Genomic DNA, 24,651 nt, shown 5'->3' on the forward strand with positions numbered 1-24,651 from the left:
CCCGCACTAATTCACCGTGTCACAGTACAGTTCTACCACTTCCTCCACCACATAATTCCCGTACGTGACTATATATCGGAATTTCATTACAGCTTCCGTACACTCGCTTACCGCTCATCTTGTCGCAGGGTAAAACTTCACACAAACCACGGCTGACGAAGGCAACCTAACCTGCCTGCCGCGCGGCGGAGACGGGATTGTAGGCGGTACCAAGGGAGATCGACAGGCTCAGCGACCACTCCCGCCGAGAGGCGGCTCCGCCCGCCCAATGGGGTGGCGCGGAGGGCGAGGAAAACCTTGACTGACAGAAAGTGCGAGCAAATGGGATGCGGAGAAACCACGCCCCGCCACGAAGGTGGAGTGTGGGGGAGGGGAGAGCTGGAATTTGCCGAGGGCGGGTGTTACAAGGTCTCGCCCTTCCTCTTGGAGTTCTGTGGCCGCCCTTTTAATATATTGACGTGGCGTGAGACCAATTATAAAGAGAGAGGAAACCGTAGTTTAGTTTGCTATTAAGTATATATATATATATATATATATATATATCAGGAACTACAGAATTTTAGTGCTCGCTGCTCGGATGGCCATAATGGTTTTAGGCGCCATTACCATAAACGTATTTTAAATGTAAAATGTGTGTTTTCACTTAAAAAGCTGAGTTTCCTGATTATTTGATAACCAAGTGTTTTCTTTACACTTGTAGTAATAACAGCTTACATTTTTTTTTCTTTGTGGTAGGCCAGTCTGATGAAAGAGTCTTTTTGTGTGGGGATGCCAGATTCGTGACCATCAGCTTTAATAAACGTTATTAAACATTAAACCTTATATATATTGTATACTATAGAGTGGACAGAGCAAATAGCAACAATAGTGAACTTATTTGATATAATTGTTTTGTTACTGTTATAGCAGATTTGTAATATAATGTTTTCTTTATCTTAAGGACTGTAACATTGTGCATTTTAGTTACACATAGTAAAATAACCTTGCAATATACTTTTATTATGTATTAGCCCCCCCCCCCTTTTATGTTATTTTTTCTAAAATTGTGAATTTTCTTATTCTCAGAAATGTGAATTCCACCCTGCTAACTTTGGAAAGCTAACCTTGCTACATATCAATTCCATATTTAGTTTTAGCTTATAAAGCTTCATCAAACCACTTCGTACATGACTGTAACTAACCTTGTCTACTGCAGACCCAAGACCTAATAGGCTCCTCCAAATAAGGCAAGTGATGGCTTAAAGTGAAGGAAAATTTTGTTCTATTCCAATGCAATTATCATTGCAGCAGAAATAAATGTCACGTTCATTCATCAAATTTTATAATTTTATGGTTAATATGAGTTGTTGTGTGCCCCATTTGGCGCCCAGCTCGTGGGGCAACGCAACGATTGGAGGAAGCTAGTTTCGTCATTGATATGCTAATGAAGCAGCAGATGTGGGCAGGGGATCAGCATTATGTTTAGCATGGTAAGTATTTTTAAAAAATAAACATCATTGTAAACTTTAATGAATTAAAGTGCCCCTATTTTTAATATTACAGGGAGTGCAGAATTATTAGGCAAATGAGTATTTTGACCACATCATCCTCTTTATGCATGTTGTCTTACTCCAAGCTGTATAGGCTCGAAAGCCTACTACCAATTAAGCATATTAGGTGATGTGCATCTCTGTAATGAGAAGGGGTGTGGTCTAATAACATCAACACCCTATATCAGGTGTGCATAATTATTAGGCAACTTCCTTTCCTTTGGCAAAATGGGTCAAAAGAAGGACTTGACAGGCTCAGAAAAGTCAAAAATAGTGAGATATCTTGCAGAGGGATGCAGCACTCTTAAAATTGCAAAGCTTCTGAAGCGTGATCATCGAACAATCAAGCGTTTCATTCAAAATAGTCAACAGGGTCGCAAGAAGCGTGTGGAAAAACCAAGGCGCAAAATAACTGCCCATGAACTGAGAAAAGTCAAGTGTACAGCTGCCAAGATGCCACTTGCCACCAGTTTGGCCATATTTCAGAGCTGCAACATCACTGGAGTGCCCAAAAGCACAAGGTGTGCAATACTCAGAGACATGGCCAAGGTAAGAAAGGCTGAAAGACGACCACCACTGAACAAGACACACAAGCTGAAACGTCAAGACTGGGCCAAGAAATATCTCAAGACTGATTTTTCTAAGGTTTTATGGACTGATGAAATGAGAGTGAGTCTTGATTGGCCAGATGGATGGTCCCGTGGCTGGATTGGTAAAGGGCAGAGAGCTCCAGTCCGACTCAGATGCCAGCAAGGTGGAGTACTGGTTTGGGCTGGTATCATCAAAGATGAGCTTGTGGGGCCTTTTCGGGTTGAGGATGGAGTCAAGCTCAACTCCCAGTCCTACTGCCAGTTTCTGGAAGACACCTTCTTCAAGCAGTGGTACAGGAAGAAGTCTGCATCCTTCAAGAAAAACATGATTTCATGCAGGACAATGCTCCATCACACGCGTCCAAGTACTCCACAGCGTGGCTGGCAAGAAAGGGTATAAAAGAAGAAAATCTAATGACATGGCCTCCTTGTTCACCTGATCTGAACCCCATTGAGAACCTGTGGTCCATCATCAAATGTGAGATTTACAAGGAGGGAAAACAGTACACCTCTCTGAACAGTGTCTGGGAGGCTGTGGTTGCTGCTGCACGCAATGTTGATGGTGAACAGATCAAAACACTGACAGAATCCATGGATGGCAGGCTTTTGAGTGTCCTTGCAAAGAAAGGTGGCTATATTGGTCACTGATTTGTTTTTGTTTTGTTTTTGAATGTCAGAAATGTATATTTGTGAATGTTGAGATGTTATATTGGTTTCACTGGTAAAAATAAATAATTGAAATGGGTATATATTTGTTTTTTGTTAAGTTGCCTAATAATTATGCACAGTAATAGTCACCTGCACACACAGATATCCCCCTAAAATAGCTATAACTAAAAACAAACTAAAAACTACTTCCAAAACTATTCAGCTTTGATATTAATGAGTTTTTTGGGTTAATTGAGAACATGGTTGTTGTTCAATAATAAAATTAATCCTCAAAAATACAACTTGCCTAATAATTCTGCACTCCCTGTATTATTTAATACTGGCCTTTAATTCAGTAACATTTACAATCACTAATAAAAATAATAGTACAATACAGCAACATTTGATTATTTATAATTAAACTAGTCCTAAAGCCTGTTTATACAGGCCAATTTTTGCAGTACAGCGGTTCCACGCCATGCTCTCTCCCCCCTCTCTTTTGCTCTCTCTCCCCCCTCTCTTTTCTTCCCTCTTTTGCGCTCTCTCTCCCCCTCTCTTTGCGCTCTCCCCACTCTCTCTTGCTCTCTCTCTTGTCTCCCCCTCTCTTTTGCGCTCTCTTTCTTCCTCTCTTTTGCTCTCTCTATCCCCTCTCTTTTGCTCTTACTATCTCCCCTCTTTTTGCTGTCTCTCTCCCCCTTTCTTCTCTCTTTTGCTCTCTCTACCTCACTTTTGCTCTCTCTATCCCCCTCTTTTGCTTTCTCTATCCCCCTCTTTTTTCCTCCCTCTTTTGCGCTCTCTCTCCCCCTCTCTTTGCGCTCTCCCCACTCTCTCTTGCTCTCTCTCTCTGTCTCCCCCCTCTTTTGCTCTCTCCCTCTTTTGCTCTTACTATCCCCCCTCTTTTGCTGTCTCTCTCCCCCTCTCTTTTGCTGTCTCTCTCTCCCCCTTTCTTCTGCTCTCTTTTACTCTCTCCCCCCTCTCTTTTGCTCTTTCTCTATCCCCCTCTTTTGCTTTCTCTATCCCCCTCTTTTGCTTTCTCTATCCCCCCTCTTTTGCTCTCTCTCCCCCTCCCTTTTGCTCTCTCTCATTCCCCCCTCTCTTTTGCTCTTTCTATCCCCCCTCTCTTTTGCTCTCCCTTTTCTTTAACTCTCCCAGTTTCTCTCATCCCTTTATTTTGCTCTCTTCCCCCCTCTCTTGTGCTCTCTCTCCCCCATCTCTTGTGCTCTCTCTTCCCACTTTCTTATGCTCTCTCCCCTCTCTTATGCTCTCTTTCCTCTTTTGCGCTCTCCCCCTCTCTTTTGCTCTCTCTCTCCACTTTCTCCCCCCTCTCTTTTGCTCTCTCCCCCCCTCTCTTTTGCTCTTTCCCTACCCCTCTTTTGCTTTCTCTATCCCCCTCTTTTGCTTTCTCTATCCCCCCTCTTTTGCTCTCCCCCTCCCTTTTGCTCTCTCTCTCCCCCCTCTCTTTTGCTCTCTCTCTCCCCCCTCTCTTTTGCTCTCTCTCTCCCCCCTCTCTTTTGCTCTCTCTCTCCCCCTCTCTTTTGCTCTTTTTATCCCCCCTCTCTTTTGCTCTCTCTCTCCCCTTTAACTCTCTTTCCCAGTTTCTCTCTCCCCTTTATTTTGCTCTCTTCCCCCCCTCTCTTGTGCTCTCTCTCCCCCATCTCTTGTGCTCTCTCTTCCCCCTTTCTTATGCTCTCTCCCCTCTCTTATGCTCTCTTTCCTCTTTTGCGCTCCCCCCCTCTCTTTTGCTCTCTCTCTCCACTTTCTCCCCCTCTCTTTTGCTCTCTCTATCTCGCCTCTTTTGATCTCTCTCTCCCCTTTCTTTTGCTCTCCCTCCCTCTCTTTTGCTCTCTCTATCTCCCCTCTTTTGCTCTCCCTCCCCCTCTCCTTTGCTGTCTCTCTCCCTCTCTTTTGCTTTCTCTATCCCCCCTCTTTTGAGCTCTCCACCCGGCCCCACCCACATATACACACCCATGCCACGCGTAGGTCATGCCCGGCAGCCCGTCACGCTACTCACTCTGAGTCTGCAGTGTAGAATGCCAGGTGTGTTTGTCCTCATGCGCAGTAGAGACCGCTTCGGACAAACACACTTGGCCTTTTATAGTATATGATTAGAGGATATTAAACTCTATAGACCTGAAAAGAAGGTGGAATCAAAATCATAAGAAATGGTTTTGTTTGGCTTGTGTGGTGCAGATAATAGTCAAAGGTGATGGGGTTGTTAGCTTTTTGTGTTAAAGAACTTTATGGTATGTTAGTAATATTTTAGTTTTTAAGAATGAGGTAGTGGATGCACTGTCAGAAAAAAGGGTACGGTTGGGGTCCGTTTGTGAATACTTAGGGTACAACTGCTGTGGTTCTACCCTCAATGGATCATAATTACACCTTAAGGAACTAATATGTACCATTTAGTGGTAAATAAGGTACAAATATGTTTCCAACTGTCAAAGGGTCCATGTGTGTACCATTTAATCCCCCCAAAAAGGTACAATCACTTGTGTGACTAAAAGGTTGAGGGGGTGGGTGGTTCAAGGCTGCCAAACCTTGCAAGTCCATATCATTTGTACACCTCAATTATTCATATTCACATAACTACAGCAAATGGTCCAAGAGCGCCAAACTAGAGGCAAAGGAAGAATCTAACAAATGAATGGATGATAATCAAACATTTATTATCATATAATTAAATACCTAATAGCATGGATCCATGTTACATATAAACTAAAAATACAGTAAAAAATATTATTAAAACATATATATGATAGAATGTAGAAACATTTATAAAAACAATTCTAAAAGCAAATGGCAATCGTGATAATAAATTCGGAGATAAATAAATAAGAGTCACGTGAAATGATCTCTAAATTGCGGAAAAATGAGTCCGATAAGTGATATAATTCCCTTTTGTAAAAGATAATGGAAAATCCAGTGAAAAAATCAAATGAAAAAGTCAAAATGAAAAAATGTGAATATAAATGTAAAACAAAAATGCTTATTGAATCTGTGAAAAAATTGTGAAAAATGTAAAATGTAGAATAGGGATCCCCAAAGAATAAAAATGGAATATAAATGTATAAAAACAAAAATATAAGATGACCAAAAATTAGAAAAAATTTGAAAAATGGATATTAAAACTAAAAATAGTGCATCCAAATGTGAATAGTGAAATGGGGTTCAGGAATGTATATAATCCAGGTAAGGTGTCAGTTACTGAATGTTAGTGAGTGATCCTCCTTGTGAATGTATCCGTGTGAGTGATGATGATATTTCTTTTAGCTGGATAACTGTGCTTTTTCTTTCCGTATTATCTTTAGTAATTCCTGTAATTTAAAAAAGTGACATAGTGCAATAACATCTCAAAACATAAATAATAATGAAATAATGCTCACCAATTTTGTCAACGCGTTTCGGCCTTTTTAACAGGCCTTTCTCAAGACTATCTTAAGGTGAGTAATGGTGGCTCTATTTATGTGTATCATAAACCAATAAATGATTCGAATTTTGGCGCCCAAAAATTCCTTAACACTGACCCGGAAGTTCTCTTGGTATTACACTTCCGTTTTGGAGGTTATTTTGTTTCCATATGATATTATTTTATTATTTGTTAGTATACTTTATAGTGTTATTTGGGCTGTATTTCCAATACTAATCTATTAGTAAAGCAGGTAAGTCGTCTTGTTAAGCTGTTGGGGAATATTTGTTTTAACGATCGCTCCGTTTCTATACACGTGGGCGTCGGACCGGAAGTGACGTAATGTTTATTTACTTCCGGTTATAATAGGCTAGTTTGTATACTTCCGGTTTCGGTATTGCGGTTATGCTATAGCGGTAAATCTAATTCAATGGGTATATTGTAAGGTGCAAAGTGTCAAAAGATGATATATAGACAAATGTGTCTGCTCAAATGAGTATGACCAAATTGTATGTGATTTATAGTTTGGTTAAAATAAAACTGATGGGGAATGTTTGTTTTGACGATCGCTCCGTTTCTATACACGTGAGCGTCGGACCAGAAGTGACGTAGTGTTTGCCTCTAGTTTGGCACTCTTGGACCATTTGCTGTATTTGTGTTCTATTTAGGGTTAGCTAGATACCCTATCATCCAGGAGCTATAAGGAAGTAGGTTGAGCGCTGGTAGGTATTTTAAACACATATTCACATAACTGTCAGTCACCCAAAATGAATGCAACATACATGTTGTACAGCAAAATAATTATGTTCAATTGTTGTTGGTAATATGCAAGAAGTGGGCAAAGCAAAAAAAAAATTCTTAAAGGGACAGTCTACACCAGAATTGTTATTATTTAAAAAGATGGATAATCCCTTTATTACCCATTCCCCAGTTTTGCATAACCAACACAGTTATATTAATATACTTTATACCTCTGTGATTACCTTGTATCTAAGCCTCTGCAGACTGCCCTCTTATCTCAGTGCTTTTGACAGGCATGCAGTTTAGCCAGTGCATCAGTCCAGACTCCTAAATAACTACATGGGAGTGAGCATATTTTTTATCTATATGACACACATGAACTAGTACTATCTAACTGTGAAAAACTTTCAAAATGCTCTGAACTAAGAGGCGGTTTTCAAAGGTTTAGAAATCAGTTAGAGCCTACCTAGGTTTAACTTTTCAAAAATACCACCAAGGGAACAAAGCAAATGTAGTGATAAAAGTCAATTGGAAAGTTGTTTAAATTTTCATGCCCTATCTGAGTCATGAAAGTTTAATTTTGACTAGACTGTCCCTTTAATAACCCATATATTCAATGATACTGTGTTGCTGGTTCTAAATGGCAAACAAGCACTTAACATTTTAATGTTTATATTTAGAGCATCAAGATGTTAACTCTTAAACATAGTAACTAACATTGGAAGGAATCAATTTCCTCACTTTCACCTTGCTTTTCATCACCCATTTTTTCCATTTTTTAGTTTTGATTGACTTATTTTTGTTCTTCACTAACATTTGTTGATCAACTTTTTGAACACTTTTTTGGATTATATTTTATATTTTATTATTTTTTATTTTTTATGTTATTGCATATTGTGTATTTTATTTTTTATGTTATTGCATATTGTGTATTTTATTTAATTATATCTTAACCTCACTGGATTAAGTAGCTAGCATTTTTATATCCATTTGCACTCACTCACTATTTGATTGTATCTATACAATTATTTTGCTACCCCCTTTTTTTGCACTGCAGTGCATTTTTCTATTTTTTGGAACACTATTTTTGTAACACTAATTTTGAACACTATTGTTTGTATTATTGTTTATTAGTTTTTTGCTTGATGTACTTGCTACAGTTGTACTTAGGCTAATTCTGTTTTATCAGTATACCCTCTTATTCTGGTGTACCACTCACACTGATCACCTGTTATTACCTCTGTTTTTATTGTAATTATCAGCTTTGGCCCTTTGAGCCGCTTCTGTAAGATATTCCTGTATTTGTAATTTTATTTATATGTGCTTTTTACATTTTTTATATATAGTCTTTTATTACTAATGCTTTTTAACATGGTTCATTAAATAATCTTCTTTTATCTCTCTGTGAGTATATTTATCCCTTGGCCTCTTGTTGGCGCTGTATTCACTTCTTACTACTTGTCCCTTTAATAACCCATATATTCAATGATACTGTGTTGCTGGTTCTAAATGGCAAACAAGCACTTAACATTTTAATGTTTATATTTAGAGCATCAAGATGTTAACTCTTAAACATAAAGCAAATGTATTAACTAAAATTACAAAGAAAAAAAAATTGTTTTAAACTCTATAAAATAAACAAGAGCTGTTTAAGAACCAGTTTTTTTAAAAATAAAATAAAATTGTAACCATTCCCCAGTCACTTACATGGACATTGTGTAATACGCCATAGCGCCATCTGTTGGTTGAAAGTTCCTTGACATGTGTAACACAGCTCCATCTATTGGTAGCAGGTTCATCACCAAAATGTGTACTAGGGAAATAGACTAATTTGCATATATTTTACATAGAGTGACAATTCAATGTATGGTTGTGCGTTTTATCGTTTATCCCTCCTCTGAATCCCCCTTCTTTTCGTTAGAGTTATATTTTATTATTATGTTGTTTTCTATATGTTTTCTATATATTTATGTTTTATGTGGCATGTCACCCTAAATTAAATTGGGTGTTTTTAGAGTCTAGTACAGAGTGATATAAAACACATTGAGTAGTTAATTTTGGAACTGGTTGTTTAGCCTTGCTTTGTCAGGTGGTTCTGTAGCAGTCTGTGGAATTACTACATGGCTACAGTAAAGTATACAAACTTTTATAAAGCTGCAGTGTGGCTATTGTAATACTGCCTGAAAAAGTACACAATGAATGCAAATATGTATGTTATATGATAAATTTAATGGATCAGCATTTGTAATATGCTGTGTAGAGTACAAATTTGCCATCATGAGGTACAAAGGGCTTGTCACTGGGGCAGTACCCTTAAAAGGCCAGATTTGCACCATTTTTTAAGGGTACAATATGGTACCATAGGACGGAGGTCCAATCTAGTCACCAAAGGTACATATTTGCCTTTGAAAGGTACAATCTGCAAGGGTACCAATTTGTACCCATTTTAAAGGGTACAGCAGGTGTACCTTTGAGGGTACTGCCCCAGTGACAATCTGTTGTACCCCTAAAGGTACAATTTTTGCACATTTTTTCTGACAGTGTGCTTGTGTTCATATGATCTGTGAAAGGTTATATTTGGCTTGATAGGAAGAGGTTGGGAATAGTTGACTCTGAAGGTATCTGGGAAAACAAAGAAGTGCATGAGGAGTATTAGTAGACCAATCTCTTTCCCATTGAAGAATATAGTGTGACTTGATAAATGTAGGATAATTTAGCAATAATACATAATGTTTCATAAGAGGTTTATAAAATCGAAGATCCTCCTTCCATTGTATTTACAATGGTCTTGGCAATCTTAATTGTTTAACGGCAAACCCCCCAGGATCTCAATAAACAATAAATGCGCCTTAATTCAAAGTATTATTCAAAGGAACTTGGTTATTGTATAACACTTCTGAGTAGGGAATCACAGAGATTGATTCATATAAATCACAAAATGGTAGAGATATTAAAATGGCCCCAGATCTGAGGATAAGTTTCAGGTACTTTTGAGAGAAGTCCTTTAATTGAGCGGAGAGGTGAAAAATGAGGGGCTATTTGTTTTTCATGTCTAAGGGCCCGCCAACCTTTGAGACATTCTTGTATAATAAAATTACATAAATTGGAGACTGGAATAAAATTGGTTAGTAACTATAGAAGGTCCTCCAGTAACATATAAGCCGGTAGCGATGCTTGTTCTAATTCTCTCCATCTAGTAAATTCTAGTTGGGTTTCCCATGCTGAAACATGAGTCAACATAGCTGCTTCATGATAAGCCTTAATGTTTGGAAGCCCTAATTCTCCCATTAAAACAGGCTTCTTGAGTATCTTAGAAGTTACTCTCATCATTTTTTAATTCCATACATAGCGGTTGATTAACAACTGTATGAGGTCAATAATAGAGGTAGGAATTCATAGAGGGAGAAAGAAAAAAGATATGTAATTTTTGGTAAAATGTTCATCGTAATTTTGTCTATTCGCCTGATTCACAAGATTTCAGAGTATGTCAATGAGGAAAGCAGACATTTAATTTGTTCAATTAGGGGATGGAAAATAGAATGAATAGTTACTTTTATATCATAGAATATGTAAACACCCAAGTGATGTATCTCTTGGTCTGACTATTTTAAATAAATAGGCTAAAATGAGGGATTGATATTGTTCTAGATTCATACTGATTGCTTACAAACATTCACTTTATAGTGTGAAAGCTTACTAAAATATTCTAGGGACAGAAAGAGATGAGGTAAGGAGCTCTCTGGATTAGTGAGACAAATCATAAGATTGTCTGAAAACAATGCAAGTTTTTGTAAAGTATGATGTAGGAATAGCCCATTTATATGTTTATTATTGCGAATCATCACCGCTAATGGATCAATAACCAAGGCAAATAGAAGTGTTGACAGAGGGCACCCCTGTCTAGTACCATATTAGATTAAAAAGGTTCTGAACAAAAGCCTACTCAGATTAAAAAGGTTCTGAACAAAAGCCTGCTCCCTTTATCTTTACTGATGGAGAAGTGTATGACACTTTTATAGCCTTTAAAGGAGGGTTCCAGGAGATCAATATGTGCAAGGGTTTTAAACATATAATTCCACCTCACCCTGTCAAAAGCTTTTTCTGTTTCCAATGACAGGGTGAGGATAGGAATGCCCAATAAGGCTACCTCAGTAAATATATTAATTAATCTTCTAGTATTATCAGACCCTTGTCTACACAGAATAAACCTGAATTGATCATAATGTATGACACCAGTTAGAATAGGATCTAGTCTACTAGCCAATATTTTAGCAAACATCTTTATATTAATATTTTAGTAAACATCTTTATATTAATATTTTTTAAGGATATAGGAAGATAATTCTCGCAAAAAGAGTGGTTTTTTTTCTGGTTTGGAAATAGCTGAGATTATGGCCTCCAGGAACTCTCCACAAAAGCTTCCTTTGCTAAAAGCATGGTTAAAAAAACGTACACGGATTGGGGCTAATAAAGGGGCAAATTTATTGTAAACAATCAAAGAGAATCCATCAGGCACAGGAGCCTTTCCCAGTTTCAGTCCTTTAATGGCCTTCAACATCTCCGCACCTCTGTGACAGTATTAGGCTATGAAAGAGAATCTACTGCCTCAGAGGAAGATGGAAGGGTCAATGAATTTAAATCAATGGGGGCTACAATAGAATCTGATTTAGATTCTAGATTGCATAAAGAAAAGTAATATTCTACAAGGGTTGTGTCTATATCTTGAGGTTTGTAAATCGTAACACCATCTTTACGAAGAAAAGGAATTCTATTAGTATTCACTCTTTGTATTATTTTATTGGCTAACGATTTATCAGCTGTAGGCAGGTATATTCTATAGAATTTGAGTGCAACGATCTCCATATATCAAACCAATTATATTGAATTATTAGTTTCCAAAATAAACCTGATTGGGATTTAGAAGAACATTTCTAATCCTAAAGGTTTCAAAGAACCCTTACCTACCTGAGTGTCCCACACCATATTAAAATATCCTGTTAAAATCATGTCCATGTTTAATCTGTGGCCAAGAGTGTTCTGAGATATCGACATTGATTAATATTTAGTAGATAAGTATTCACTATTGTGTAAATTATATTATTTAATTTACAATTAAGGATCACGGCATGCCTCTTTTTAAGATATTGCCAATAGCTGCGTTTTATAGGGGCATTAAGACCCTGCACATTTAGGGTCAGACAGATTAGCCATCTGTTAAAAATTAAAAAAAAAATATGGGTATGATAAATATTGAATGGCTGAGGGAGTTAAGCAAACAGCTGCAACAATCAATGGTAGGATGTCAGTGCACTCTCTGTAGAGATACAACTTATTAGATAAACAGGGTTAAGTAAACTTTTAAAGAGTTAAATAGTGGAGCCAAGCCGCCATGCGTCTTCTCACTGCTCCGGTTGGCTCTGCCCCCACCCATTTTTTGTAAATATTTTTATTAATTTTATTTTAGGTTAAAAAAAAAACACATCAAAGGTACAATTTGTCTGATAAATGTATACAATATAAGACAACAATCAACTGGTAGAGGATTTTCAGATAACATATAAGACAACTGATTAAATAGCAACCATATTAGAGATGTGGTATACCAACGTTTTAAGATTAACAATTGACTGTTGCTAAAGGTTCCATATAAGAGAAAAACACTGAGAGCCATTATATGCTCCAGTACTACTAATAGCTCAGAAACCAATTACACAAATAAAAGTAAATACTATAAAGATAAACGTTAATGAGCCTCCTATGAAAGAAAAGGCCACCCTTGGACCTAGAAGACACCATAAAAAAATTAAACTGGAAGACTTATGGCTGGCCTGATAGCCGCTTTTGGACTGTTGAGAGCAAAAAAAAAAAAAAGTAGTACCTGCTTACTGTTAAAATGATGACTGCTAGATTACGAGTTGAGCGTTATGACACAAATAGCAGAGTTATGGGACATATCGCATCATTTTCCCTAACGCAGCCATTACAAGTTTTGTCGGTATAGGTGTACCGCAAGCCTTTTAGCCTGTAACGCAACGTCAGTACCGTTTTTTTCATGGGATAAAACTCATAACTAAACTGCTTCAAAGTACACTAAACACCCATAAACTATCTATTAACCCCTAAACCGAGGCTCTCCCGCATCGCAAATACTATATTAAACTTATTAACCCCTATTCCGCCGCTCCCTGACATTGTCACCACTATAATAAACTTATTAACCCCTAAACCGCCGCCCTCCCGCATCGCAAACACTATTTAAATATTATTAACCCCTAATCTGCCATCCGCCCACATCACCCCCACTGTTTTAAAGTTATTAAGCCCTACACTGCCGCCACTATAATAAACCTATTAACCCCTAAACCGCAAGCCCCCCACAATGAAATATACAAAAGTAAACTATTAACCCCTAAACTGAAAGCCCCCCACATCGCAATAAACTAATTTAAACTAGTAACCCCTAAACCTAACACCCCCCTAACTTTAGATTAAAATTACAATTTCCCTATCTTAAATTAAATTAAAACTTACCTGTCAAATTAAAAAACTAAGTTTAAACTAATATAACTATCAAACTAAAATTAAATTAATTACCAATCAAATTAAACTAAACTACACATTAAAAAAATCCTAACACTACTCTTAAAATTACAAACGATCTAAATACAAAAAATAAAAAAGACTAAACTACAAAAAATAACAAACACTAAAGTACGAAAAATAACAAACGAAATGATCAAAAATAAAAAATAATTACACCTAATCTAATAGCCATATCAAAATAAAAAACCCATCCAAAATAAAAAAAAAAAACCTAGCCTACAATAAACTACCAATGTCCCTTAAAAGGGCCTTTTGTAGGTCAGTGCCCTAAGTTAAACAGCTCTTTTACCTGTAAAGAAAAATACAAAGACCCCCCCAACAGTAAACCCACCACCAAACCAACCCCCCAAAATATAAAACCTAACTCTAACAAAAACCTAAGCTACCCATTGCCCTGAAAAGGGCATTTGGATGGGCATTTTCCTTAAATGGTCATTTAGCTCTTTTACATGCCCAAACCCTAATCTAAAATTAAAACCCACCCAAAAAAAACCTTAAAAAAACTATCACTAACCCCCAAAAATCCACTTACAGTTTTTGAAGTCCCGCTTGAACGATCTTCATCCAGGCGGTGAGAAGTCTTCATCCAGACTGCCTCTTCAATCTTCATCCCAGCAGCAAAGTCCTCATCCAAGCGGTGAGAAGTCTTCATCCAGATGGCCTCTTCAATCTTCATCCAGACGGCCTCTTCAATCTTGATCCCGGCGGCGCGCAGCAGGTCCATCCTGAAGACATCCGGTGTGGAGCATCCTCTTCATACGGTTACCGCCGTACACTGAATCTTCAATGCAAGGTACGTGATCCAAGATGGCGTCCCTTGCATTCCTATTGGCTGAAAAGTTTGAATCAGCCAATAGGAATTAGAGCTGATAAAATCTTATTGGCTGTTCAAATCAGCCAATAGGATTTAAGCAGCTCTCATTCTATTGGATGAGGACTTCGCCGCCGGGATGAAGATTGAAGAGGCCGCCTGGATGAAGATCGTTCAAGCGGGTCTTCAAAAACTGTAAGTGGATCTTCGGGGGTTAGTGATAGGTTTTCTAAAAAATTTTTGGGTGGGTTTTTAGATTTGGGTTTGGGCATGTAAAAGAGATAAATGCCCTTTTAAGGGCAATTCCCATCCAAATGCCCTTTTCATGGCAATGGGTAGCTTAGGTTTTTAAGATAGTTTTTTTTTTTTATTTTGTGGGTTGAGGGGGGGGGTTTGTAATGTTAGTGAGTGTTTGTCATTTTTTTTCATAAACAGAGCTGATTTCTTTAGGCAATGCCCTACAAAAGGCCCTTTTAAGGGCCATAGGTAGTTTATTCTAGATTAGGATTTTTTGGGGTATTTTTTTAATGGGTATTAGAATAGGAATATTTTTTATTGTTTTTGATAATTTGTTTGTTATTTTGTGTAATGTATTTTTTTATGTGGTGTTTGTGTTTTTTTGTAGCAAAAGAGCTGTTTAATTTAGGGCAATGCCCTATAAATGGCCCTTTTAAGGGCCCTTGGTAGTTTATTCTAGATTAGGCTTTTTTTGAGGGGGGTGTTTTTTTTTTTTTTTTTTTTAAAGGGTATTAGAATAGGAATAATTTTTATTTTTTTGGATAATTTTGTTGGTTTTTTTGTAATGGTAGGTTTTTTTATTTTTTGTAATGGTAGGTTTTTTATTTTTTGTAATTTTAGGTTTTAGTGTGAGGTAGCTTAGGTTTTATTTCACAGGTAATTTTGTATTTATTGTAACTAGGTGGTTAGTAAATAGTTAATAACTATTTACTAACTAGTCTACCTAGTTAAAATAAATGCAAACTTACCTGTGAAATAAAAATAAATTCTAAGCTAGCTACAATGTAACTATTAATTATTTTGTAGCTAGCTTAGTGTTTTTTTCTTTTTTTTTCTTTTAAATTAACTGTTTTATTGTTTTAACAGGTGTACAGAAAATACAATGATACATATAATTTTTCAACTAACCAAGTCCAGTTAAGAGAGGAACCAAAATTCAGCAAAGTACATAGCGATATTTGTTAGAATGATTAATTGTTCGGAAAGTCCAAGTAGACAAATAGGAAGAATGAAAGACTTTTACCAGGGTACAATGATGATCGAGAAACCTTGAGAACCACCTTTGACTGTCATTACATTTTACAAATTTCAAATCATCACATTTATATTTGTAATTAAGAGTTCTAGTATGAGACCCAACATTTCCCAACCAGCCATCCATTCTGTCTTCCACACCTTATAATCAAGGATTTGAGCAACTAATAGTGAGCTTAGCTTAGGTTTTATTTCACAAGTAAGTATGTATTTAATTTTAAATAGGTATTGTTTAGTTAATAATTGTAACTTTAATTTAGCTCTATTTTAATTATGTTAAAGTTAGGGGTTGTTAGGTTTAGGGGTAGGTGTAAGGGTTAATAGTTTAATTTAGGTTCTTGCGATGTGGGGGCTGGTGGTTTAGGGGTTAATAGGTTTATTTAGTGGTAGTGATGTGGGAGGCCAGAGGTTTAGGAGTTAATAACTTTATTTAGTTGCGGCAATGTCGGGAGCGGCGGAATAGGGGTTAATAACTTTAATATAGTTGCAGCGATTTTGGGGTGCGGCGGAATAGGGGTTAATAACTGTAGGCAGACGTCAGGGGCAGCAGATTATAGGTGTTTAGACGTGGTGTTTATGTTAGGGTGTTAGGTTTAAACTTAACTTTTTTTCCCCATAGACATCAATAGGGCTGCGTTACAGAGCTTATCTTTCCGCGATCGCAGGTGTTAGGTATTTTTCTAACCCGCTCTTCCCATTGATGTCTATGGGGAAAGCGTGCACGAGCACACGTCAAAACAGAGATTGTTTTTGGTGCGGTATGGAGCTTAAAAGCACCATATCGCCCTCACAAGCCGGGTTTTTTAAAACTTGTAATGGCTGCGCTATAGGAGATTAAATAACGCCACTTTTGTTGCGTTCGTTAATTTCCCAATAGCGCTCAAAACTCGTAATCTAGGCGTATGTGATTTATGGGTCTAAAGATAAACATTGCACTCCCGCTAGTGTGTTAACTTCGCTAGACAGTGCTTTTTGCATAAATATATATATTTATTTTTTTTATACAATATATATCTAAACCTATATATATATATGATTTTATATAACACACAGAGAAAACCCAGCACTCACTTACAAGCTCTCAGCTAAGATTTAAAAGCAAAACTGGAAAGGTTAGTCACCACATCTGGACAAGCTCAGGTACCACGTCAAGGTCCTTTCTAATACCTGAGACCCTATAACAGCCACACAATGCAAGCTTTCAAATCCAAACAAACTGAAAACAAAAAAAGGGTGCACAGGAATATGTAATCACCCTAGACATATACAAAACACGGAAAGGAACTGCACTCTCATACCGGACCGGGTACACATCCTATGACCCTGCAACATGCTCAGCCCTGGGTGCCACTGGCACTCACAGGAAGCTGTGCTGTCCCCAGAGCCACAAGCAGTTAACCCCAGACAGGTCTGGGTGCAAGAACCATAGGGAAAATTACAAAACAAATTAATACAACACACAGAGAAAACCCAGCACTCACTTACAAGCTCTCAGCTAAGATTTAAAAGCAAAACTGGAAAGGTTAGTCACCACATCTGGCCAAATGGGACAAGCTCAGGTACCACGTCAAGGTCCTTTCCAATACCTGAGACCCTATAACAGCCACACAATGCAAGCTTTCAAATCCAAACAAACTGAAAACAAAAAAGGGTGCACAGGAATATGTAATCACCCTAGACATATACAAAACACGGAAGGGAACTGCACTCTCATACCGGACCGGGTACACATCCTATGACCCTGCAACATGCTCAGCCCTGGGTGCCACTGGCACTCACAGGAAGCTGTGCTGTCCCCAGAGCCACAAGCAGTTAACCCCAGACAGGTCTGGGTGCAAGAACCATAGGGAAAATTACAAAACAAATTAATACAACACACAGAGAAAACCCAGCACTCACATACAAGCTCTCAGCTAAGATTTAAAAGCAAAACTGGAAAGGTTAGTCACCACATCTGGCCAAATGGGACAAGCTCAGGTACCACGTCAAGGTCCTTTCCAATACCTGAGACCCTATAACAGCCACACAATGCAAGCTTTCAAATCCAAACAAACTGAAAACAAAAAAAGGGTGCACATGAATATGTAATCACCCTAGACATATACAAAACACGGAAGGGAACTGCACTCTCATACCGGACCAGGTACACATCCTATGACCCTGCAACATGCACAGCCCTGGGTGCCACTGGCACTCACAGGAAGCTGTGCTGTCCCCAGAGCCACAAGCAGTTAACCCCAGACAGGTCTGGGTGCAAGAACCATAGGGAAAATTACAAAACAAATTAATACAACACACAGAGAAACCCAGCACTCACTTACAAGCTCTCAGCTAAGATTTAAAAGCAAAACTGGAAAGGTTAGTCACCACATCTGGCCAAATGGGACAAGCTCAGGTACCACATCAAGGTCCTTTCCAATACCTGAGACCCTATAACAGCCACACAATGCAAGCTTTCAAATCCAAACAAACTGAAAACAAAAAAAGGGTGCACAGGAATATGTAATCACCCTAGACATATACAAAACACGGAAGGGAACTGCACTCTCATACCGGACCGGGTACACATCCTATGACCCTGGTTCTTGCACCCAGACCTGTCTGGGGTTAACTGCTTGTGGCTCTGGGGACAGCACAGCTTCCTGTGAGTGCCAGTGGCACCCAGGGCTGAGCATGTTGCAGGGTCATGGGATGTGTACCCGGTCCGGTATGAGAGTGCAGTTCCCTTCCGTGTTTTGTATATGATTTTATATATATATATATATATATATATATATATATATATATATAGGTATATCTATTTAAAAATACATAGAACATATTCCCCTATGTGAAGAACATTACAGTTACAGTTTATACATAGTTCAACACTTTATTAAATATGAATATTGCATAAATATGATTTTACATGTTTTCAGCTACTTGTATGCAAAGGGCTTTAATGCACTTATATATGTCTATATATTTATACAAATTAATTTATGTGTTATATACATATATACACAAATAGAAACACACACATATATATATATATATATATATATATCCATGCATACATATACATTTTTAGATATGTATATGTATGTATCTTTATGTTAAAGCCCTTTGCAGTCCTTTTTTTACTTTCAACTTGTAACAGGTGCATAAAATCCAGCACATAGCCACAAAATCTCCATTGACAAACATTGGTAGCACAATGTACTGAATAGTTGTGACTTTCAACGTAGCACTATCACAGGATGCCACATTTTCCACAAATCAGTTTGTGAAACTCCTGCTCTACTACATTTGTCCCTGTCAACTAAATGCTATTATTGTGAAGTGGAAGCGCCTAGTCACAGAGTAGTGCCACTACTGAAGAGCGTAAAAATGGCCTATCATCTGTTGCATCACTTAATACAGAGTTCCAAAGTACCTTTGGAAGCAACATCAGCACAAGAACTGTGTGTCAAAAACTTTATGAAATGGGTTTCCTTGGCCGATTAGCTTTACACATGCCTCACATTAACATGCACAATGCTAAGGGGAGTGGTATAAATAGGCTTACCAGAAGTCCCAGTTTGACTGGTATTGACCCTGTTTGGAGGCGTTGTCCCAGTGTCCCACCCGATTGTTCATTCTGTCCCAGCCGGTGCCGGCATTACAAATCCTGGCAATGCAAAAGCTGTTTTTTTTACATTCTGATTGCAATTGGCTAGCATAGCTGACATGGGTGGTATTATCACAAAATGCTATACTGTGTACATCCCTTAATGCCCCCATCTAAACTCAAAATTAATTGCAAGTACCACACAACCCTCCGATTGGAAGCCACACTTAGTGACACGCCAAAATAGCTTTATTCAAAATCAAATTCAATCCAAAAGCGCACTGTGTTGAGAGGACTTTAAGGTGTCATCTGACAAAACACTGACAACAGCAGTGACAGTACAGGGCAAAAACGGGGCTATAAGGAACTGGTAATAGATGTGGAAGTAAAGAGAAGAAAAGACTGAACCAGGACACGAAGATAGTGAGTAACGAAAGCAAAGCAGGACCAGGAAAAAGTTAATCATAACCGTGGCACCAAGGCACACAGGGCAGAACAGGAGCGAATAAGACAAGGAATATCCAAACTACCTACCGTACACACTACCATTCCTCTTCTCAGAGTGAGCATAATCGGTTTGGGAAATAGGTAAGTCAGAATCAGCAGTCATCACTGTGGCACAAGCAGTGAGTATCACTCATTTGGGTAATAGTGTTATAAGGACTGACCCGTTGAAACTAGGAGGTCAATAATAAATGCAACCAACTGGGATCTGGGTGTAGTATTATCCAGTACTGCTATTTATTTACAGGAGCAACAATTACGTCACTTAATTTTCTAAAACTATACTCTCTTATTTTACTAGTACAGTCTCCAACTCCCATCAACCAATGGTGAAATCCTAATTTTTCACTGTTTGGGTTAGTGCTTACCATGAATACTTTGTGAATAGTTATAATTCACTACAGACTGCTTCTACTCTAACCTCCCATTACTAGACTAGCACTGACCTCTCAACCACAACCATTAACCAATAATGACTTCTAGTTACTATAAGCTTATCGATAAGGATGCAAGGAATGTAGTTGATATCCCTTCCAAAGCTCTAGGGAGCAGCATTAGCCATCTTTTTCTGTCTCTTCTCTCTCTATTATATAGCAGACGCAGAGAGGTTTAATAGAGATTTAAAAATTAGCCTTTGTTGTCCCCCCCAAATGAACATTAAAGTGCAACAGATCAAATGTCTACTCTTTTATATGGGTGAAAAATAAAAGGGAAGGGTGTAAAGGAGGAGCTCAGTTTTTTACATTTTGCTATGGGGCTTAGGGTCTCTTTAGTTATGCCCCAGACTGGTCAAGCAGTAGCCTCCCATCAATGAGCATTCTGCGCCTGCTCTTCAACTACTGACTGTATATTCAGTTTTATTACTAAAATCTGGCAATGAACACAGACCAGCAGTTTAACGCTTCCATATAACACTACATACCTCCATCCCTGTACAATTGCAGGGCCTGTACAGTATGTCTCTCCTTATGTGCTGTTGCATTGGTCAAACTAATGATAATTAACACTTTGAACACAGATGCCTAACATGTATATTGTTCGATATAATATAATTCCTCTATAAATATATATATATATATGTGTAGAAATCCTAATTTGCATAACCATATCCTTACCATCTCTGAGTAGTTTCTGCTTCTGACTTTTTCAACCGTAACTACTTTCATATAACTGAATGATCTAGTACCACTTATTGATACCTTCTATTCCAGTCAGAGCCTATTTTTAAAGAGATTAAATTATGCATTTGAGAGTTTTTTTGAAAAGTAGTTCCGGATGGCAATCACCACGCTAGGTGGTCCCAATTATGGTTAGCCTAGGTATAAAGCACAACGCCACTGGACTTCGGAGCAGTGGAAACTTGTTATCTGGAGTGATGATTCACACTTCTCTATCTAGTAGTCTGGTGGAGTAGTATGCAAAATATTCTTATTTGTCTGTAATTAATTGTTTCTCCAAAGTATATATTTTTGAATTGGCAACTAGCTAATAAAAGGTCTTAGTCTCTCCTCAAGCTCATTTTGAAACACATTTATGTTTGGCATCCTAGAATGCATAAGATAGAAGATAGCATTTATGTCATAACTGAAGGTCCAGTGGTTCCCAAACTGTGTCTGGAAATTCCCCACTTGCTTCCATAAGCTCGTTATTTGCACTTCCTACCTTCCCTGGTAACAATATTAATCAGAATAGCAATGTACTACATCTAATAAAGATAACGGCACCATACAATTTTAAAGCGTAACAAGTAAATATCCAACTTTTAAGTGAAAAGTTTTTAAAACTGTCATTAGTTTAATTTTCTTAATCTTGGGATGCTAGTTTTTTTTTAAAGTTAGTAATTTCTGTGCAAGAGTCTTAAATATCACATTTAGTAATTATTTTACTGTCTAAAAAATCATTAATGTTGTGTTTGGGTGGACTTGATAAAGTGATGCCAGTTTCCCAATTTCTTTTTTCATGTCAGCAGATGTCTTAAATTGATACGTTCGGTGATCTGGAGTTCATTTCTTTGCTTTGAGCATAATTGCACAGCTATAGCAATAATGGAACGCGTATTCTGCTTACCAAAGTATTAAGTAGTGCACACTACACACATTATTTCAGATAACTGCAGAAAGAAGACTGTGAAACCATTGACATAACTTGTGGAAAGATACTCACAGCCCAAAAGGCCTTTGCTATGTTTCCATACGTCTGTATTAGTGGCTGAAATCTATCTGTTTCATAAAAAAGAAAGCCTTGAAAGCAACGAGCAGTAAAAAGGACTACGCAAAATATAATAATTGTGCTTAGAATGGCCCACTAGCATCCTCTTCCACTACAGGCATACTAGCACCCCCGTTAGTAATCCTAGTGCCCTCCTTCAACCTCTTGTGCCTGTTAGTGCCCCCCTTGATAATCCCATGCCCCCAGGGGACAGTACTTCCCACTTTGGAAACCACTTTTATAGAATATCAGACAGTCCTTTAAAGGGACAGCCAAGTCCAAAAAAACTTTCATGATTCATGTAGGGCATGTAATTTTAATCAACTTTCCAATTTACTTTTATCACCAATTTTGCTTTGTCTCTTGGTATTCTTAGTGGAAAGCTAAACCTAGGTGGTTCATATGTTAATTTCTTAGACCTTGAAGGCCGCCTCTGCATTTTACAGTTTTTCACCACTAGAGGGCATTAGTTCATGTGTTTCATATGGATAACATTGAGCTCATGCACGTGAATTTACCGAGGAGTGAGCACTGATTGGCTAAAATGCAAGTCTGTCAAAAGAAGTGAAATAAGGGGGCAGTCTGCAGAGGTTTAGATACAAGGTAATTACAGAGGTAAAACGTGTATTATTATAACTGTGTTGGTTCTGGGAAACTAAGGAATGGGTAATTAAGGGATTATCTATTTTTTTAAACAACAATTCTGGTGTTGACTGTCCCTTTTAAGTTTTAACTTCTTTATTCAGTACAACAAATGACTGTATATCAGAAAGTTCTTGTAAAATGATCAGATTTGTATGTAACAATACATTTTTGTATTGTACACTGGTAGTCCCAGGTCTGAGAAAACACTGTGCAGCTAGAAAAAGCACCCATAATCAAGTGCTGTAATAAACACAATCATCAGCTATAGAAGATTTTCATACTAGCAGTCTAGCACAGCAGATAAAGTATTGAGGTTTTTAAGATGTAATCAAAAGTTGGTGTGTCTACAGTTTTAGGGCTAGATTGCGAGTGGATCGCTATTTATCGCTCCCGCTTATGTGTTAACTGTGCTAGAAGTAAGCTAACATCAGGTAGCGTGTGTATTACAAGTTGAAAGTAAAACTTTTTTTTACTCTAACCCGACGCTCACAAAAAGCCAAATTTAGAATATCGTGACTGCATTAACATATTCCCCCATAGACTTCAATGGAGCACAAGAAGTGGGGAAAAAAATACCCTACTTGTGCGCAAACCCGATTGCATTTTCTCAAGTGCACTAACCCGACATGAAAATATTAATATTTCACATTCCATTGTTCTTCACATAGCAGAATATGTTCTATTTTTATATATATATATATATATATATATATATATATATATATATATATATATATATATATATATATATATATATATATGTGTGTATATATATATATATATATAAAAATAGAACATATTCTGATATATATATATATATATATACTGTATTTCTATATATATGATGTTTTTTTGGTAAAATATATATACGTATTTATAGATGATTTTATATATAGGTATATATATATATATATATATATATATATATATATATATATATATAAGAATATCTATTTAAAAATACATAGAACATATTCTGATATACGCAGAACATTGGAATGTGAAATATTTAAATACACAGTATTAAACTTAATTAAAAATGAATATTGCATCAATATGTTTTTACATGTTTTCATCTACTTGACTGCAAAGGGCTTCAATGCACTTATATATGTCTATACATGTATAAAGTCCAGTATAAGAGAATTTACTGAGCCAAAAGGTACGGAACTGTTACAAAAAGTTCTCACTTGTGTAGCGGTAGATATAAACAGACAAATCTACCCAGTAATATCCACAGATAGCAGTGACCCAAATTGTAAAGTACTTATAGAATGGCAGTCTCTCCCAAACAATCAAACTTCCAAACTTCAAGGTTCAAGTGACATACAGCATTAAGCATAAAGATGCACACACTCGGTAGGAATTGCATGTTAAATGCGAGCATCCGGTGCTCTAGCAACAACAGCCGTGCATTCCTTACCGCTCCGTAGTGTGTGCGAGCCGCGGGGTCACTTCCTCATACCTCCGAAAACTTGCTCAGGTATCCGCTGTATGCACCCGTCGTGTAATCCATTCAACGGAGAGGGAGAGAAGAAGGGGGGGGGGCGTGTCCAAGTAGCCCCACAGTCAGCCGTAGTATACGCCAAACCTGTCACTGCTTCTGAACAAGTAAGAAAGTCACTGTGCTCTCTTTTTGCCTCTGGATTTTCAGGCAATGTAGATAGAAAATGAAGAGAGCGGACAATCCAGGGCAAGTTAAAAACAATTTCCTTTATTCACAAACGATTAAAAGGTTCCAGGAGGGTCCATATACAGGTTAGCAAGGCAGCACAGGCAAACTGAAAGCTAACATGTTTCAGCTAGACAGCCGTAATGATAGCTAATTCAGTATACCTGTGGTGCCTATTTAAAAGCAAAACGAGAAAATAATTGGTCAATAGATACAACCAATGCCTGTGAAGCCTAGCTACCACCTTTAGGATTAACCCTTTATACAGTTTCAATCTCATTGACAATTTTAAGTAATTAGATATAGAGAATCCAATAGATAGGAATAATAATGAAGTGTGATATAACATAATGCACTTAAATAAACATATATAGAGAGGCGTACATATAGAAAAGTACATCAGGTGTATATATAAGCAAAAGCAGCTCAAACA

General features: G+C 37.5%; 1 protein-coding gene across 2 annotated transcripts in view; it reads right to left on the reverse strand.

Moving 5' to 3' along the window:
* The window catches only part of SP1 (Sp1 transcription factor), an 81,645-nt gene extending 81,439 nt beyond the window's left edge, over window positions 1-206 (reverse strand). Inside the window, exon 1 of one of the 2 annotated variants that reach the window (XM_053708307.1) lies at window positions 112-206. In XM_053708307.1, the coding sequence (XP_053564282.1) occupies window positions 112-118 (7 nt within the window). In that variant the 5' untranslated portion in view covers window positions 119-206. The remainder of the gene's footprint in view (window positions 1-111) is intronic. The other variant, XM_053708306.1, reaches the window with a different exon arrangement.
* Window positions 207-24,651: the final 24,445 nt, after the last annotated feature.

This window comes from Bombina bombina, chromosome 3 (genome assembly GCF_027579735.1).
Source record: "Bombina bombina isolate aBomBom1 chromosome 3, aBomBom1.pri, whole genome shotgun sequence".
NCBI classification, from domain to species: domain Eukaryota; kingdom Metazoa; phylum Chordata; class Amphibia; order Anura; family Bombinatoridae; genus Bombina; species Bombina bombina.